The sequence below is a fragment of the Pollicipes pollicipes genome, unplaced genomic scaffold (genome assembly GCF_011947565.3).
Source record: "Pollicipes pollicipes isolate AB1234 unplaced genomic scaffold, Ppol_2.1 Scaffold_7262;HRSCAF=8765_pilon_pilon_pilon, whole genome shotgun sequence".
Taxonomy (NCBI): Eukaryota; Metazoa; Arthropoda; class Thecostraca; order Pollicipedomorpha; family Pollicipedidae; genus Pollicipes; species Pollicipes pollicipes.
The window spans coordinates 20,844,528-20,861,595 of NW_023597055.1; the positions used below are offsets into that span (position 1 = coordinate 20,844,528).

The 17,068-nt window shown below is 54.2% G+C and overlaps 2 protein-coding genes across 2 annotated transcripts; both read right to left on the reverse strand.

Annotated features, from left to right (window-relative positions):
- Positions 1 to 2,514, reverse strand: LOC119113552 (uncharacterized). The gene is made up of 4 exons (XM_037237849.1): positions 2,373 to 2,514; positions 1,490 to 1,699; positions 778 to 865; positions 1 to 146 (listed from the first exon to the last, which is right to left on the reverse strand). Exons 2-4 carry the CDS (start codon positions 1,658 to 1,660, stop codon positions 1 to 3), a joined length of 405 nt encoding a protein of 134 aa, XP_037093744.1. The 5' UTR covers positions 1,661 to 1,699; positions 2,373 to 2,514.
- A 544-nt stretch (positions 2,515 to 3,058) lies between these two features.
- Positions 3,059 to 11,536, reverse strand: LOC119113553 (thioredoxin domain-containing protein 11). The gene is made up of 6 exons (XM_037237850.1): positions 11,379 to 11,536; positions 6,624 to 6,815; positions 5,414 to 5,630; positions 4,764 to 4,872; positions 3,593 to 3,663; positions 3,059 to 3,079 (listed from the first exon to the last, which is right to left on the reverse strand). Exons 2-6 carry the CDS (start codon positions 6,782 to 6,784, stop codon positions 3,059 to 3,061), a joined length of 579 nt encoding a protein of 192 aa, XP_037093745.1. The 5' UTR covers positions 6,785 to 6,815; positions 11,379 to 11,536.
- Between the last annotated feature and the right edge of the window lie 5,532 nt (positions 11,537 to 17,068).

Genomic DNA, 17,068 nt, shown 5'->3' on the forward strand with positions numbered 1-17,068 from the left:
TCACCTGGACGTCCGGATGTCCGAGGATGTCCGCGTGCGGCTGGCCGGTGTCCGGCTGTTTGGGCCGGCCAGGGTGCGTCGCCGAGGTCGGCGGCGGCGGCCCGCCGGCACGAGGCGACGCCATCGCGCTCCAACCGGCCGCAGCACTGGCGACACACGCGCGCGCGCCGGCGCGCACCGTCAGCGCATGTTGAGGAAGCCCACGTGGCCATGATCTGGGCTTTCAGGGTGCGCCGACTGCACCGGTCATGTGGCGCCCACAGACGGGCGTGGGTTATGCGTTGCCGACAGATGTCTGCGTCTCACCACAGGCACGAACGGGGAGGCTTCTGAACCTACCACTGATGCCAGAGGCGTCAACAAGCTGGTGACAAACTGGTGAAGCATAACAGCCACCTTATTCTAAAGAACAATGTGCACAGTGAACGCTGGCTAGCCGGGGGCGGGCATGGAGGCGGGGTGGGGAATGGAGCACATGTTCTGTGTTCACTGCTGAAAGTGTGCTCAGTGTTCTGGCTCCATTGTTACCTGCAGCCTTCGACATTGCGCTGGAAAACAATGCGCTGGACTGATGGAGACGGTGACGCTCTCGCTTTGCTGCACTGCTCTATCGAATGAAAAAGACGGGAATAGAAGGCGGAACACATTCAAACGACGAGGCAGACCGGGACAGGACGTACAGTGTGCGCCGGTGGCTTTGTACATACATTGAGATGGATCTTTCTGAGCTCACCAGACACCCGACGGGTACCGACTGGCCGCGTCTCACGCACTAACCTGCTAACGTACTGGCGATCCGATCGCCAAGGTTGACCACCGCTTCGGAGCGGTTACAGTTGTTGTATTCAAGCCACATGCGGCGAACCTGGCGGCAGAGAAACGAAACAGTAGTCCGTGAACTTTAAACCAGGGAAAATAAGCGCGGAGACGGAAGCATGCAAAACTTCTTCGGGTTTCTTTACGTCGCATAGTGTTCAAGCATCGAAACGTCGCAGGTTAGTCCTCGCGTGCATCATCAACAAGACCAGGGGAATACTACCAAACCATCGCACTGCCGGAGCAGCAGCATCCGAAGATCAGGCCCTAGACCGAACAAGAGAACAAACAGTATCCGGGAATACACCGCACCCGGGGACATCCCACATGTAACCGCACCCTCAGCCTGGAATCTGTTTGACAGCCGGTCTCAGTCACAGCGGGCCTAACTCCGATCTACCCCTCCCAGTCTCCATCTCTCGCTTCCGGTCTCCATCTTTGGCTCTCAGCCTCCATATCTCGCCACCAGTCTATCTCTCACTTCCGGTCTCCACCTCTCGTTCCCGGCCTCCATCTTGCGCTCCCAGTCTCCATCTGCCGGCCTCAGTCCCCTCTGGGTCCCAATCTGGCCCGGTCTCCGTCTCGGCGCCCGTCACCGGCTCCGGCTACCCTCCCCCCCCCGTGCAGTCACAAACCACCGTGGCGGCGAGGTGGGCGGCGGGTCCGTACTCACGGGTGCCGTGGCGGCAAGGTCGGCGGCGGGCGCCAGTGGCCAGCGCCGGCCCAGCACTAGCAGCGCCGGTCCCGCCGCCGTCACCGTCTGCAGCAGGGCAGACTTGTGCGCGGGCAGCTCCAGCCAGCCCGCCATCTCGCGGCGCCGAGACCACACGTAGTTTTGCATCATCTCCGCCGACAGCGCGCCCGTCGCCGGGGCCTTCAGAACCTGTGGCGGACGGAGGACACGAGGCTACACAGCGGTTGCAGACAGGACGACAACGTCTCAGAGTGGCGACAGCACCAGACGCATGTCCCTCATGCTACCCTCCTTGCTGAGAAAATAACGCACAGCGTCTAAATCAGCGTACGTCTGACGACAGAACATCTCCAGCTTCCCTGAACGACGGCAAGACGCGTGTCATGCGATTTCCTCAGATAATACACAGACACTAAGTGCTGGAGCTGAAGCAAATACAGACACGTCGTCATCCGCCAACAGCGGCCACCCAAACAGCCCGGGGTGGGCCTTTGTTTTGACTCCAGAATTCGGGCACCAGATCTCGAGGACATTTCGGGCATTTTGTGTCGAAACATCAAAACTGTCATCTTTAACCACGTGAATATGTATATTAAAGAACATTTGAAATGAAATAGATAAAATGAACAACAAACGAGAACGCGCGGGTTGTATAATGTACGATGGAATAAAAAACACTTCAGTACGTCCGATCGCCTCGTCTCCTGAGGTAATGGCCAGCAAACAGTGCAAAATACCGCATGCTATACACGAATGATTAAGCCCGCGGGCACGGCATGCACGAAGCCTATGCTTTACGATCCCGGCATCGCCAATTCCCTAACCGGTCCATGCGGGGAGACGCCCGTCCGCTGCCGCTTACCGTGGTGCCGTTCCAGTTAAAGACGGCCAGGCCGCCGACGTGGCGGAGGCCGAGCCGGGCGGCGGCCGGCGCGCTCGTCACCACCGCCCAGGCCAGCTCCGAGTCGGGCTCGGCCTCCAGGCTGCGCAGCGCCGCCCGCAGCAGGCTGAAGAAGGCGGCCGGCGCCCGGCCAGACACGAACGGCGTGTAGCCCACGGCCACCGCCTGCGGCAGCCGGCCGGCGGAGGGGCTGTCAGCGCCCGGTGTACGGAGGGGGGGGGGAGGGGGCTGTCGGCGCCCGTTGTACGGAGGGGGAAGGGGCTGCTAGCGCACGGTGTACGGAAGAGATGGGGACTGTTAGCGTCCGGTATACGGAGAGGGGGGGGGGGGGGGGCGGGCTGTTAGCGCACGGTGTACGGAAGAGATGGGGACTGTTAGCGTCCGGTATACGGAGAGGGGGGGGCGGGCTGTTAGCGCACGGTGTACGGAGGGGAGGGGGCTGTTAGCATCTGGCGTACGGAGGGAGGGGAGAGGGGGGGGGGGGGGGGCTGTTAGCGCACGGTGTACGGAAGGGATGGGGACTGTTAGCGTCCGGTATACGGAGAGGGGGAGCGGGCTGTTAGCGCACGATGTACGGAGGGGGGAGGGCTGTTAGCGCACGATGTACGGAGGGGGAGGGCTGTATTGGCGCACGGTGTAGGGGGCTGTCACCCAGGGTCTGTCAGCACCTGTAGGTTATGGACGCCACATGACCAACGCGGTCGGTGCGTCCCAAAGCCAAAATCATCATCATCTCTGTCAGCACGTGGTGTACGTAGGGGGGGGGGGGGGGATCGGCACGTTTGGTCACCATTCTGATAGACGGCTACACGCTTTGGGATCCCATGTACTTTTGGGATCAGAGGGCCGCACTAGATGTATAATTAAATACTAGGGATAATGTAGGAAGCCATAATTTGTCCTACATGTTTCTGCTAGATTCGAGCCCAAACTGCAAAACCTTCGCAAGGTGAATATCAGGACGGTGCCATATGGCGCATCGAGAAGGCACAAGTACGCACGCCGGAAGGCAGACAAATCCTGCGCCCAGAATTGGTCCCCAGCGCCGCGCTTCACCCTGCCGCGATTCCTCGACCCACGCCACAGTCCTCGCGGCGCGGCGGCCGCGGCCGCGGGACTGCCGGGCTCACCGTGCTGGCGGCCTGCAGCCGGCTCAGGTCGGCGGCCGTCTCCAGCCGCACCAGCGGCCGCAGCGCTCGCTCCACGAACCGCACCATGCGCGCCGCCTCCAGAGGGCCCGAATACTGCAGACCTGCCGGCCGAGACCGACCCCAGCTGAGCATTACCTGTCGCGGGCTGGCGACCACCGGCCGGGCACGGGGACCACTGGCCAGAGCTGGGAGATGCCGAAGAGAATTAGAAATTACCAAATAAAGTTGGGAGATAGCCAACAGTGTTGAGAAACACCAGCCACGGTTGCGAAATGATAATAAACAGTTGGGACTCGGGAGCTATCCGTGAAAGTTGAGATCTAGGCCTAAGTTGGGAGACAGCAGCTCGATTTTCGGAGACACCGAACGGATTTGGGAACCACCTGTGATGGGGACCGCTGAGTCGCGGTCGGGTCCCCGCTATGCAGGCGGGTTGGCGGAGCGGGAGTTGAGGACCACTGGTGGCCGCACAACAGCGCGGCTGGTGCTGAACAGTGCGGGCTAATGATGACTATAAACCATGGTCTGCGCCTGGCACCAAGCCACGTCAAACATCGCGACCCTGATACTGCAGACAGTTGCCAGGCCGTTGCAAACGGGAAGAAAATGACTGGACGAAAATTCAGCCTTTGGGCGTGCTGCTCGCGGCGCTCACCCGTACAGAGCACGGAAACATAGACACCCAAACACAGACAAATAACAAATACGCCAAATAACAACACTGCCAGCATGATCTAACACAGAGTCCTAGGCGACCAACACGTGGTTTATGTTTCTGCTACGGTACCCGCGGCTCTCTCCACAATCCCACGGCTCTCCTGTTGGTCGGCGTCATCAGCATCACAGGGAGATGCTACACTCACATAGATCGATGGACAGATCGATACCAATAGCCAACAGAAGTGGAGGGTAGTTACACTGGTATTGAAATATCTGCCACATCGCAATACACGTGTGAAATTGCGGGCTTGTTAACGAAACAGACCATGTTTCACAAATGCAATGATTTTTTTAAAGATCATTATCTTTCTTTCCAACGCCCGCGCGAGTACAGCACAGATATTTCACAGCCCACCGAGCGAGGCTCCACTGCTCGGAGCTCCCGCCGCACAGCCCTAGGGACGGTCGCTCCGCTCCGTCCGGGCTCTGGCAGAGACCCCAGCGCTGCGCGTGCTGGGAGTCCGGGGGCGGCGGCGCTCACCCCGGCCGTGGCGCAGGTACAGCACCAGCAGCGGGTACGCGGTCACCTTCTTCACGTCCTTGCGGCAGGAGCCGGACACGTGCCAGCAGTTGACGGCCAGCACGTCCACCTGCGGATGCGGAGCCGCAGTGACAGAGCTGACACTCGGATCATAGATTTGGATTACCTTAGAACCCTTGATGTCTAAAAATCAGGAGCTGAAGATCTTTCTTCCTCATACCATGTTTTGAGATTGGTCATGCGTTAGATACATCATGATTTTCTGGGCGGAAATGTGCAACGCGTTTACTTGCAGTTCAAGAACGGGAATGGCTATTCAGGGCCTTAGCATTGCACACCCTCCCTAAGACAACAAATCGCGAAAACAAGGAATGTAGAACCAAACATGGTGTTCGGCACGAGACGTTCAAAACTTGATGTCGCCGTTCTAATTTTAACGCAACGACTACAGACGAACTCTTGGCAGTGTATGGTTCCCGCCTAACCACATAACACAACCCCCAATTCGCAGCGTTTCACGCGACACTAATCAGAGCCACCTCACTCCGTTCAGGACGTCCAACATACCTTTCCATTAACATGCCCCACCCAACAGCCCCCACCCGCCTCCGCGCGTGCCACCGTCAGCCCGCTCTCCCCCGCGGGCGCACCTGGTCGGCCGTGGCGCGCGCCAGCCGCTCCAGCTGCGGCCTGGCCGTGCGGCACGCGTGGTCCCAGGGCGCGTAGAAGAAGAGCAGCGTGGCGTGGCGGCCGGCGGCGCGCCGCAGCGCCGCCGTCAGATCGCCGGTGAAGTAGTCCGTCACCGCCGAGGCCGGCCCGAAGAACGGCACCGCCGGCTGGGCCGGCACCACCGGCAGCAGCAGCGGGCTGCGACCAGGGGAGGGGGCGGGGGTCACGGACCGGAGCCGCTCCGAGACGGCGCCGGCCGGACTTTGACTGCGGCGATAGCCGGGAGCATCACGACTGCGGGCCGGTGTTCCGACTCGCAGTTGTGGCGCGCGGCTGTGGTGCAGATTTTCTCCAGGCATGGCGTGTGTCACTGAAGGATGGATTCCAGCCGGTTCTTTCATTACAATTGTCGGCAATGTTACCTGCAGCCGCATGCATTCCGATATGATGTGGTATCCAGTGGCGGCGCACGGCGGCTAGGCTTCCGTCTCCGTAGTCCGATTTACCCAAGAGCATTGTTTATCGACATGCCCACGGCGCTATGCACGAGATTGACACCGAGATGATGGACTTCACACCGGACAGCATTCCGGGCATTCTCAAGCCGTGACTCGGTACTGCACACATCCGAAGTCGTGACCTAGTACTGCACACATCGGAAGCCATGACTTAGTATTGCACACATCCGAAGACGTGACATAGTACTGCATACATCCGAAGTCGTGACTCGGTACTGCACACATCCGAAGTCGTGACTTAGTACTGCACACATCGGAAGCCATGACTTAGTATTGCACACATCCGAAGACGTGACATAGTACTGCACACATCGGAAGCCATGACTTAGTATTGCACACATCCGAAGTCGTGACCTAGTACTGCACACATCGGAAGCCATGACTTAGTATTGCACACATCCGAAGACGTGGCATGGTACTGCACACATCGGAAGCCATGACTTAGTACTGCACACATCGGAAGCCATGACTCAGCACTGCACACATTCCTAAGCCGTGACCTTACACTGTCCGCACGTCGCGGCAAAGACTGGTCCCAGCGCCATCTCGACCCCCGCCAGCAGCGGCACGGCCCAATGACACGACAGGCAGCGGCCAGCACCTCACGCAGCGCCCCTGCCGGAGGCGCGCGGCGCACACCGAGCCGGCGCGGCCGGACCACGCCCGCACTCACCCCCTGCTGACGGCGGCGTACACGGTGAAGGCGCAGCCCATGACGAAGCAGAGGCGAGCGCCGATCGCGCCGCGGCGGCCGCTCATGTCGGCGGCGGGGGCCTGGAGGCGGCGGCGCCGGTCCGCCCTGCCATCGGCCGCCGCCGCGCTACTGCCGCCCATCGTCCATGGTCAGCGCGCGCCGGCGCCGGCCCTGCCGCCGGGCAACGCGCTGGGTCAGGGGCGGGCGGCGCCACCACTGGAGCGCGGCACGAGCGCACGGGGCCGACAACGTACGCGGGGCCGTTAGCGCCGCGTTCCCCAGTGCCAAACGCCGTTCACAAGCTGCAGCCTGTGACGTCACTGTGGTGTGCGTCACGACAGTTCCTGCGCCTTAGAGTGCAGCGGATTGTGTGTGACGAAATAGGCAGAGCCCTGGTGACGGCAGCGCATGTGGCTCAAGCGGCGGTGCTTTGAGATTAGAAGATTGCGAGCTCATGTCCCGTTGCTGAAGGTGTGATCTCATCACAGCCAGGGCAGTCAGCTCAGGTTCTCAATACATCATACAAGCACGCCACAAAAACCAGCCGCTCTATGGCGAGAAAGCATAGATCGGGAACGCCGTGAAACTCTGCCTCCACATAAGCAGATTACTGCTTACTCCTAGGTCCTGTCAGGTACGTAACGCCATGGCAATTCCCGAGAGACATAGCCCGATTTACATCTCCTTGGGGGAAAACAACTAGAAAAAAACAAATCGCGTGCACAGCGCATGGCTTCCGTCTACCCCGTCGCTTTCTCACTCATGTGTAGCGTATAACCAGCGAGCTGTGCAGAGCACCAACACTGGCTGGGCAGTGTCTGTGTTCGACCCCGCCTCACCCCCTGCGCTGGAGCCGGCCCTGCGCGACCGCCGGAGGGGGCCACGTGACCTGGCCTGATCCGGCCGGCCCGTGAGGCCCGCAGCGGTAGTGTCCAATGCCCGCATCAGTCCGAGCGCCCGCACTACTGGTGTTCCTTCCACCGATTGTTTAACCCCGCTAATGCGGTTGATATAATCACAACCAGGAAGTTTACCGTTTAGGTCGGTTATTTGTCCAACCCTGTTAATGCACTTGATGTAACCCTGTTGGGGAAGCATTATTGTTTTGCCGATACCGAAACAGTGTCTTGTGTGGTCAGCGTTATCAGACCCGACCTGCTCGCTCCAGCGTTATTTCCAGTACCCACGCGCTGTGTGACAAGCGCCTCTTGCTCTGCCTCAGCGGAACGGCCCAGCGGTTAGCGCGTCGAACTCCCACGCAGAGGGTGGGGGGGGGGGGGGGGGGGGTCGAATTCGGTTGCGCCATGGCTCCTAAGCGCTCATGTGGCCTATGCAGCCGTTGGCGCTTCGTAGAAGGGCGCGATCACATGCGTCAATTCCCCTAAAATAAACAAAAAACTTCCACTGGACTTCCGCCGGGGGCAACTGTGCCCCCGGCGGTATGGATGGGATGCATACACTATCTGCACAAGAAGCTTGTACCTCCACTGACCTCCTCTAACTGGGCCCCTTTTCGCGACTATATACGGCTGGTTCACGACCCACTGAGCAGCTTATTCCATGTGATGTTGCATGCCATACGCATCAACCTGGCAGGAAGAGCGCGAACTACGGGGATCGGAAGTTCCGATACCCGTGGTGGGTTCCCATTCGGAACCCACTCCTCGTGTCCCAGACGCGTAGTGAAACCACTTGCACCAACATGATTTATATAGGGAATCACTTAGCTTGTCCTATTTCCCTGAGCCATGCCATCATGCCTGAATTTTCAGGGTACCATTTCCACAAATATCGATCTGGTCTTGATAACACTTAACATGCGCTCGGGTCGGGGTCAATTTGACCACCAAAGGTATTTCCGCAATGTTTTTCAAATGCCGCGGCGCAACCGTGCCAACTTTTGTATAGCTGTAAACAGTTGAATAGAGGATCGTTTGGTACCTCAAATGTAAATAAACTTTGTAAGGTCGTTGGCCTACAGCAGGTCAGTCAGGCTACGGATTCAGCGAAATCCACTTCTAGGGAATCGTTCAACCTGATGTAACAACGGAGCATTAGACGTAGTTACACATGCCTGATATACTTTATAAAGCAACAAAACAATTGAACAAATCAACTCCATTGAACTAGGGTCAGGTGTAAAGGTCATGCCAAGGTCAACCAATCTGTTTTTTTACTCTAGGGCTTGCTGTATGAGGCAGTTTCTGGCACCCACTTCAAATTTAGTGATAACATGGGCCCCATTGTACATCTTCCAAGGGCTTCTTAAAGGTCAGAATAGGTTACTGACCTAAAATAACCCAGATCAACATTTTGCAAAAACTCAAAGCAGTCTCACATGACTTTGGTTACCATGACCATCAAAAAGCAAAACATATTTACTGACCTTAAATAGCATGTGAGCTTCTGCTTACCACAAATATCTAGGTTCTTATGGCACTTTGAAGACCAGCTTGAAGTTTGACCTTGACTTGTTTGGTCCCAAGGTCATGACCTATGTACCTCAACCTTTGGCCTAAATGAGTTCAGGTACAAACCCACATGCCCTGTAAATTTGGTGTCTTAAGCTTTCTTAGTTCCTGAGATCTCAGGTGGGGAGGGTCAAAATGACCCCCCCCCCCCCCCCCCCTCCCCCACTTGAGCAGGAGTATTCTATCCAACAAGCAGCCTGGGTGTATGCTAACAATCAATACAATAACCTCCAGCCAATACTGGAACAAGGGGAATTTTTGGCAAGTGGTTGACTCCAGTCGTGGTTGTGCTGCACATGGTCATTATCAGCATCAGCCTATGGTGCCCTGTAAGCAGTCACAATCAATATTGCTTGATTCAAATTAAGTACAAGTCTGGGCATATTTAATAAAAGTAACCCATTGCATCTTGCAGAATCCATGTTCTGCAGGGATGGATGGATTCATACATTTCCACAGTGCAGAAGTTTCAATGCCTCTATTTTTAGTGCTCTCCACCAAATGAAATCCCCAGTGTAGATGAATATAAGGTTTTTGTGAGCATAACATGCTCAAGGACATACTCATTTTTGGGCATGGAATAATGACAAAGTTAAAAAAAATATGTGTAAGTTGCAAAATTTTTGCGTTGTGTTTATGTCACCACATAATTTCCAAAAAAAATTGGTTTCAGGCTTTGGCTCATGCTTAACAAGGGGAAAAACAAATTTAAGATGCAATACAATTTGCATTTCAAACTGCACTGACCCTTAAGTAGTTCAATAGGGCATTGCCACCACACTAGAGGTTGCCACAAAAGAGGATCCAACAGTCTATGTTCTAATTGTGTGCACCTGTCCTTCATTGCAGAAAAGCAGCCATTGGGCAATCACGTCACTGGAACTTTACATTCACTTACAATGCCTGTGTCTATTCCAATGCCTCACTATGAGATCTTATGTCATATGCAAATGTGATACACCCTGGTAGTCTGGACATGTCAGCCAGATATTTTTTAGGACACCTGAACACACCAAGATGGGAACCAGCAGCCTAATCAGGGATGTTATGCAACTTTGATACAGACTGACAAATGGTAAAGACATGCAAGACAAAGGAGATAAATGTTATAAGAGCCAATACAAAAGCTATAGGATGTTGCCATGTGATACAATCTCAGCCTCACATTGAGCATGAGACATCAAGTTGGTGTTACATGGGTTATCCTGGTCCGAAGCTGGTTAATCACACAAAGGCATAATATGGGGCAGTCAGGACTTCTGGCAGGTGACGGATGGAATGTGTTGCAGTTTGGTCTAACATTATGGTGTGGTATGCTGTACTTTGCTCTAGCATAGATGGTAGCTGTTCTAGTTTGGTCTAACATCTACCACCCTTGCATGAGGCTGACAGTGTCAAACCCTGGTGAGAACATATCACTGGTGTAACAAGTGGTGTGAAATGCAGTCCTCTATGTGATGTTGAGCCACCTTTAAGCCAGACCATAAAACTACATGCTATAATGAACATGTCTGGCATAGCAGGAACATGATACTGGCAATGTCAGCTTACTTAAGCTATAAATCCAAAACCTCTAAGCTCAACCCAAGTTTGGTGTACAGCCACCAATAATTGATCTGCATGAATAACTAATGCTTTAAGACATCATGATGCTGCCAACATAAATGAAAGCAGGAAATGATCATAACACTTTCTCAACTACATAATTTTAAATTTAAATGTAAATTTTGACCCAAGTCCACATCACACATCCTCCAGGTTCAATGCCAGAGTTTGAAAAATCATCCACAACCAGTGTGCATGTGGCAATTGCGAGCTATGCCTTGAGCTCATGTACACTAACTCAGCCCCAGCTAAATGCTAAGCACTGTCAAACTATGTTAAAATCAAAAATACTTTCACAGCATCTTAGCTCAAATTTACCATTGAAATATAACTTATTGAAACACAACACCCTACAGGTATACATGGATGGTGAATGTGTCAAGATCTGAACACTAATTTAGCATGCACATGCACTACAATTGTTGACACAATGGTATTGCTATATCTGGTATAATGGTATGCAAGAGACTCCTGTCAGAACAAATTACCTCAAACAGTCCATAAAAATTGTTGTAATTGTCACCAGAAAGACATATACCGGTCAGAACACACGTAAGCCGGTACTAGATACAATCTGGCCTGCTTAACACGCCATTCGTATCGTGTAAGAAGCCAACAGACCCGGCTTAAGCCCACACTACACTCAACCCCACCTTACCCTAACTTCGCGGACTGCGGACAATGGGCAACCCAGAAGGATGTTTGCCAATCATTGAACGCTAAAGAGATGTAGAAAATATATTTAGACTAATGCGAAATCCGGTAAAACAACTGAATCCAAAACGCCCACATCAATAACCAATCCATAAATGCCAGCATCTGTAGCCAATCAGCGCATTTGCCCCCACCATGAGTACAAATATGACGCGTGTTTGCGCCACGCTGTCAAGGTTGTAAAGACAGTCAGCTGATTACATGACGTGTGTTGTTGGTCGTAATAGCACGTAGCATTTGAACTGAAAAATCCTGCATTTACTCATCGTATCAGTTCCATTTCCGCACAGCGTTGCAATGAATCAGGTTGATAGCAGATGTTGTGTAAAAGAAACGGAAAAATTATATTGGCCTATTTATTTCTTCCCTATCCTTGAACCGCATGTACACAAGTTAACCTACAGCAAGAAACAAAACAAAACAAAACATAAACGAACCGTGCGGGACAGGACGAAACCCAATGAAACCAGGCGGGACCAAACGGGACCAGCCAGAGCCGAAAGGAGTGAAATGCGATAGGGCGGGAAAAGACGGGTCTAGGGGGCTAAACGCGATCGGACGGGACAGGCCTCGTCTGCGCGGGAAAAGACGAGACTGAACGGAACCGGACATGGTGTGGACAAGGGTCTGTCCAGGCCAAGACCGGACATGCCCGGGTGCTTCCGTCTTGTTCCATTCAGCTTCTTCCAGTCTCATCCAGTCCCACCCGGTACTGGCTGGTTTGGTCTGTCTGATCTTGTTCGATCCCATCCACTCCTGCTCGGCCTCATTCAGCCCCGTCCAACCCCATCCCGTCCGTCCATTCCCGTCTGGTTCCGTCCGATCATGTCCGCTGCTGGTCCATGCACATCGACCTCGTCTTCTCCGATGTGGTTCAGTTATGCGCCGTCCGGTGCTGTCTGATCCCGTCTGGTCCCGTCCGGTTCCGTCCGGTTCTCTCCGGAGTTGTCTGGTCCTGCCCTGTCACTTAGGTGCAGTGTAGTCTCGCTCGGCTCCTCTTAGTCCCGCCTGAACCCGCGTGCTCACGGCCACTCTCGTCTGATACCGCTCGATCCCGTTCGGCTCCTTTCGGCACCACTCGGTCCCGTCCGGTCCCACTCGGTCCCGTCCGGTCGCATCCAGTTCCGCAAGGTCCCGGACGCTTTGCGACGCTGTCTAGACTCGTCCAGTCCTGCCCGCTTCCTTCTGGTTTCTTTTGAAGTCCTCCGGTTCCGTGCGGTTCCGTCTGGTCCCGCCTAGTCCAGCTGTTCCGGTGTGGTCCTGTCTTGTCCCGTCCCATCCCGTTTATTCCAGTCCGGTGCCCATTTGGTCTTGTCTGGCCTCGTTATTCCCGTCTCGTACTTAACTGATCGCACCCCTGTGTGCAAGTAACAGTTTGGTATGGAATTCCTCAAGTCGGCACAGAACGCCCAGTTCTGATTCAAAATACTCCACATGATGCTTCCTTTTCAAAAAGTTCATATTCACTGGTTTCACGTCGCGCCGCTCAATCACTCGCACCACACGATCTTCGAAAAGGCTTTCGAAGCCCGTTTGCGTATTGTTCGCGAACAAAATTGAATACAACCAAATACTCATGAATATTTACCTCCGCGTACTACAGGCACGCAACTTTAGCGTATACCCTAAGCCCGCACACTCAGGGCACATTCAACCAACAGCGGTCGACGACTCCGACCTATCGCCTCTGAGATCTTTTCCACACAGATGCGCGGGAGACCTTTCAGGACTCCGCCTGGGAGCGGCATCCCGACTCTAGTCCGCGCTAGCGGCGCCCTGAAGGTAAACAACTGAGATTCAGCACCGAGTGGCGGTGCCCACTGGTCGCCGTCGTAACCGACAAAGCCAAGCTAACACTGCGGCAACAGGCTAGCATGGGTGTGCAACAGGCATAGCATGGGTGTGTCTTCAAACGAGTGAATCTCTTGGAATCAACTGAGACAAAGTTTTTCCTTGAAATATGAATTAATAATAAACTTCCGAGCCTGTCGCACCACACCAATGTCCATATTCTCGCCGCGAGAGCAGCTTTTCTTCGATAGGCCAATATATTCATAATCGATACTAGCGCCACCTGCTTTAGGCGCTGGGATCACCCTCCAACAAGCCTCAATCTTGTTACTTTCCAAACTATTGACACCTGGTTGTTTATGCATGAAAAAGAACATCAGCAAAACATTGCCAAATATACATTAAGCTGACCTTTTAGTAAAAATACATATTTTCTTCTGTAAAACCCAACACTTGCGATTATGAGAGGCTCCAGCAGACCAGGGTAGGTTCAAGGCTGCTATTGCTTAAGTATCATTGTGATGTTGATTTGCAGATTATCTTCAAGATTTTCAAGACTGCGAAGGCAGAAGTCTAGGAACTGTGGACTAACGAGAAGATCCTTGTCGATGATCCACAGTATGTGACAAAAGTGGCCAAGAGGTATTGATATGATCCATACAGAGCTATTAGCAAGAAATCAAAGAAATAAAAAGAGGGACACAACAACGCCGCCACCGTGCAAGGCAGCACGCCTCCTGATGTCGCGAAATGCGAGTGCAAGTTCCGGCGCAGCTCCACGTACCCAAATGCCTATGCAGTGCAGCAAGAGGAGCTTGCCTTCTTGAAGGACCGGTGCAGGCACCGGAAGCTAATCCTGGGCTCATATAACCGGGCTACGACCGTGACTAGGGAGGCTCGCGAGGTGCGGAGGATGGCCAGACGACTCCAGGGGCGTCGTGGCTTGGCTGCCAGTGAAGCGCTGTCCGTTGCTGAGCCTGAGTCACCTCCCCTTCCCCCCCCCCCCCCCCCATCCGGCTGCTAGTACTGAACTCCAGCCCGCGCCGAGGCCAAGTGCTCTGCGCTGGAGAGTCATCGAGAGCACGGATTCTGACACGGGTCCGTGCATGGTGGGAGGAGGCAACAACTCCGATTGCCCGTTCCTGGTGAGATCGCTGCCACTGCAGTTGGTAACGTTAACGATCTGACTAACATCGCTCCGACAGTTGGCAACCACGGTGGTTCGAACCGGATCGCTGCTGCTATCACCAACGCCTTCCATCAAGACAGCACAGGCGGACTGGCTGCTTTAAATTAAATGTCATAGATTCCAAGAAGATTTGGCGCACAAGAGACAGAGCGAGAAAAGAAACGGCTCATCAAAATGCTGAATCGATCCATGAGTCAGGTTTGGCCATCCTCTACTTCGACGACCGCGAAGACAGAACCTGTATGAGCCTCACACATCCACGCGAATGCCGTCGAAAAACACGCGGTTGTCATCGCTGAGCCCGGCAGCCGCTACGTAACTGACTTCACGTACCAAGTCCGGCCGCACCCTGTACTTGCTTGATGAGCTACACTGTGTGAGCCTGCAGTGCGACGGTCACGTCAATGTGCCCGGCCGCGATGGCCCGACCGTTGACACCGGGACAACAGACGACGTGTTCCGGCTGTTTGAACTGGCCATCGAGTCACCAGTGCGCTGGTTCATCTGCCGGCTGCACGGCGACGAGATGAACCCCCGCCATCTGTTGCTGGGCTTGGACGGCACGACCGCGGGATCGATTTTTTCTGAACCCATCGGCAAGACTCGCACCGGAGAGATCTGAGAGAGGGACGTTGTGGCATTCAAGCTATGTCGGGCACGTGCCAAACCTGCCGGTTGACCTGATTCAGCAGCTGAGCACCAAGTAGCAGCTGCTGTGGCTTCGGGCCTACGGGGGTCAAAACGGCTCTGTCCGAACCGCGACAGCCCGGCGGCGAACCGGGCCATTGAAGCATCCCAGGTAAACATGAAAACGCATTATCTTCAAATTTATAGCAACGAATGCATAAACTTTATCACGCATCATTTGGTGTTTCATGTGCTTACTGTTGGGCATTTCTCATTATCATACGCTGTGCCATAGCATGTCGAATCATTTGCTCGTTGGCTCATGCTTACCAGTATACATGCTGATAGGTATTCCGTTACATTTCAGGACTCTAAATATGGGCATACTTACATACATTAAAGAGGCGAAACAATTCTCCTATGACCCAATGGTCCAGTCGTAACGTATTGTTCTAATCTGTCCGCTATTGTTTTCAGAAAGTTGGCAGCCCCTTCAAATGCGTTCGCCGCATGTGGTCGTAACAGCAGGTCACGGCAAGGCGGCCGCCACCGTCGCCACCGCCACCACATCATTCCCTCCGCCCGCTGTCCGGATGCAGGACAGTCCTTCGAAAGAGGGCAGACCGGAGGGCGGGCCGCTTGACCAGCGCTCGGCGCTCCCACTCGACATCTGGGCCCGTGTATCGAATACGGAGGCTCGGCCAGGAGCAACATGTGCATGGGATCACCCCCCCCCCCCCCTCCACGCTCTCGTTGGAGGTCGCAGATCTTGCCACATGTACTAAGTTGTACACCAGACAATACATTTTGACTCATTTGCTACGCATGGTTTGTTTGCAGCACGTGATTTGTCTTAAGGAAGTGAAAGCCTGAAGCAGTAATAACCAACGTACTCGTACGAGTTCATACGCAACAACATATAGTTTCTGCCACATGGCAACAAGCCGGGCAATGCCTGACTCGCATATCATACCTTAGATCGAGACGTTTTCGTACGACGGCTTAAGGAGCGCTCGGTAGCATCGTTTCCATGCGCGAAGCTCTTTTACACCGCTTGCCGCCCGTGGTTGGGCGTTACCTACGACAGCCGATGCCGCCCAGCACACAGTAGATGCAACGCCGGGCGTCGATTGACAGATATGCTCTGATCGGCTCACGCGTCACGAATTTAAGTTTTTAGGAAGAACTTTTGCTATGCCGTGTATTTTTGAGCTCCGGTGCAAAAAATCTTCGTCCCACTTGCTTTTAATACTGACGACACACCCTAAATTGAACACAGTATTTTTTATTTCACGGAGTAGCAAATGCGGAGCTGTGGCCACAATACCCAGAAGCATGCGCGGGCGTCGAATTGCAAACGGAGCCGTAAGAATGGCGCTCTTCCCAAAACGCAGAACGGCAATACGAGAACGTCACAGCGACGATGAGTGGCTCGCACGCCACATGAGGTTTAATGCTCACGAAGGCGGACGGTGTTCGCGGACTGCAGCACAGGTGAATCTCCTTACCGCCCGTTACATGCTCGTGTCACGAAGCAACGTGGCAAAACACAGGCGTGGGGCCTTCAACGCGCGCGCGGGGCCATCAAATACTGAGAGGCGGTAATAAGTAGCATTAACAGCAGCGTGCTGTCGAGACCTTGACGTGCAAAAACATATCGCCTCAACGCAGCGCCGGCTAAAATATTTCTCTACAACAGCTGCCACAATCCGGGCCACTAATGGCGCACCAGCATCAATCAGTTCACGTACGAAACACTGCTCCTGACACCATTCCGAAAAACTACGCAACTCGCGCAGCGCGCTTTAAAACTGTGGCACATTTCCTTGCTGAGTTACATCCTCCAATGTTCCAAAGTTTCTTCAAAATACATACATAGATGTAAGGAGCGAGATGGCGTAAGGCGCGCCAACAGCATGCAGTGCGTCGCTGGCACCATCGATTTAACATCCTTCCAATAATTCCTTTCGCGCGATCACTACAGACAAGCGACGACTCCCGGCTCTACACCAAGCCCCGTCTCCCAG

Bases quoted from the DNA above. Each gene is read 5' to 3' on its own strand.
- LOC119113553 (XM_037237850.1), bottom strand. From the start codon at position 6,784: ATGGGCGGCAGTAGCGCGGCGGCGGCCGATGGCAGGGCGGACCGGCGC. The intron at 5,631-6,623 runs GTGAGTGCGGGC...CCCTGGTCGCAG, and splicing joins TACGCCGCCGTCAGCAGGGG to CCCGCTGCTGCTGCCGGTGG. The intron at 3,080-3,592 runs GTGCGGCTGGAG...CATAACCTACAG, and splicing joins AGCGAGCGCTGCGGCCGCTG to GTGCTGACAGACCCTGGGTG.
- LOC119113552 (XM_037237849.1), bottom strand. From the start codon at position 1,660: ATGATGCAAAACTACGTGTGGTCTCGGCGCCGCGAGATGGCGGGCTGG. The intron at 866-1,489 runs GTGAGTACGGAC...CTCTGCCGCCAG, and splicing joins ACCTTGCCGCCACGGCACCC to GTTCGCCGCATGTGGCTTGA. The intron at 147-777 runs GTTAGTGCGTGA...GTGTGTCGCCAG, and splicing joins GATCGCCAGTACGTTAGCAG to TGCTGCGGCCGGTTGGAGCG.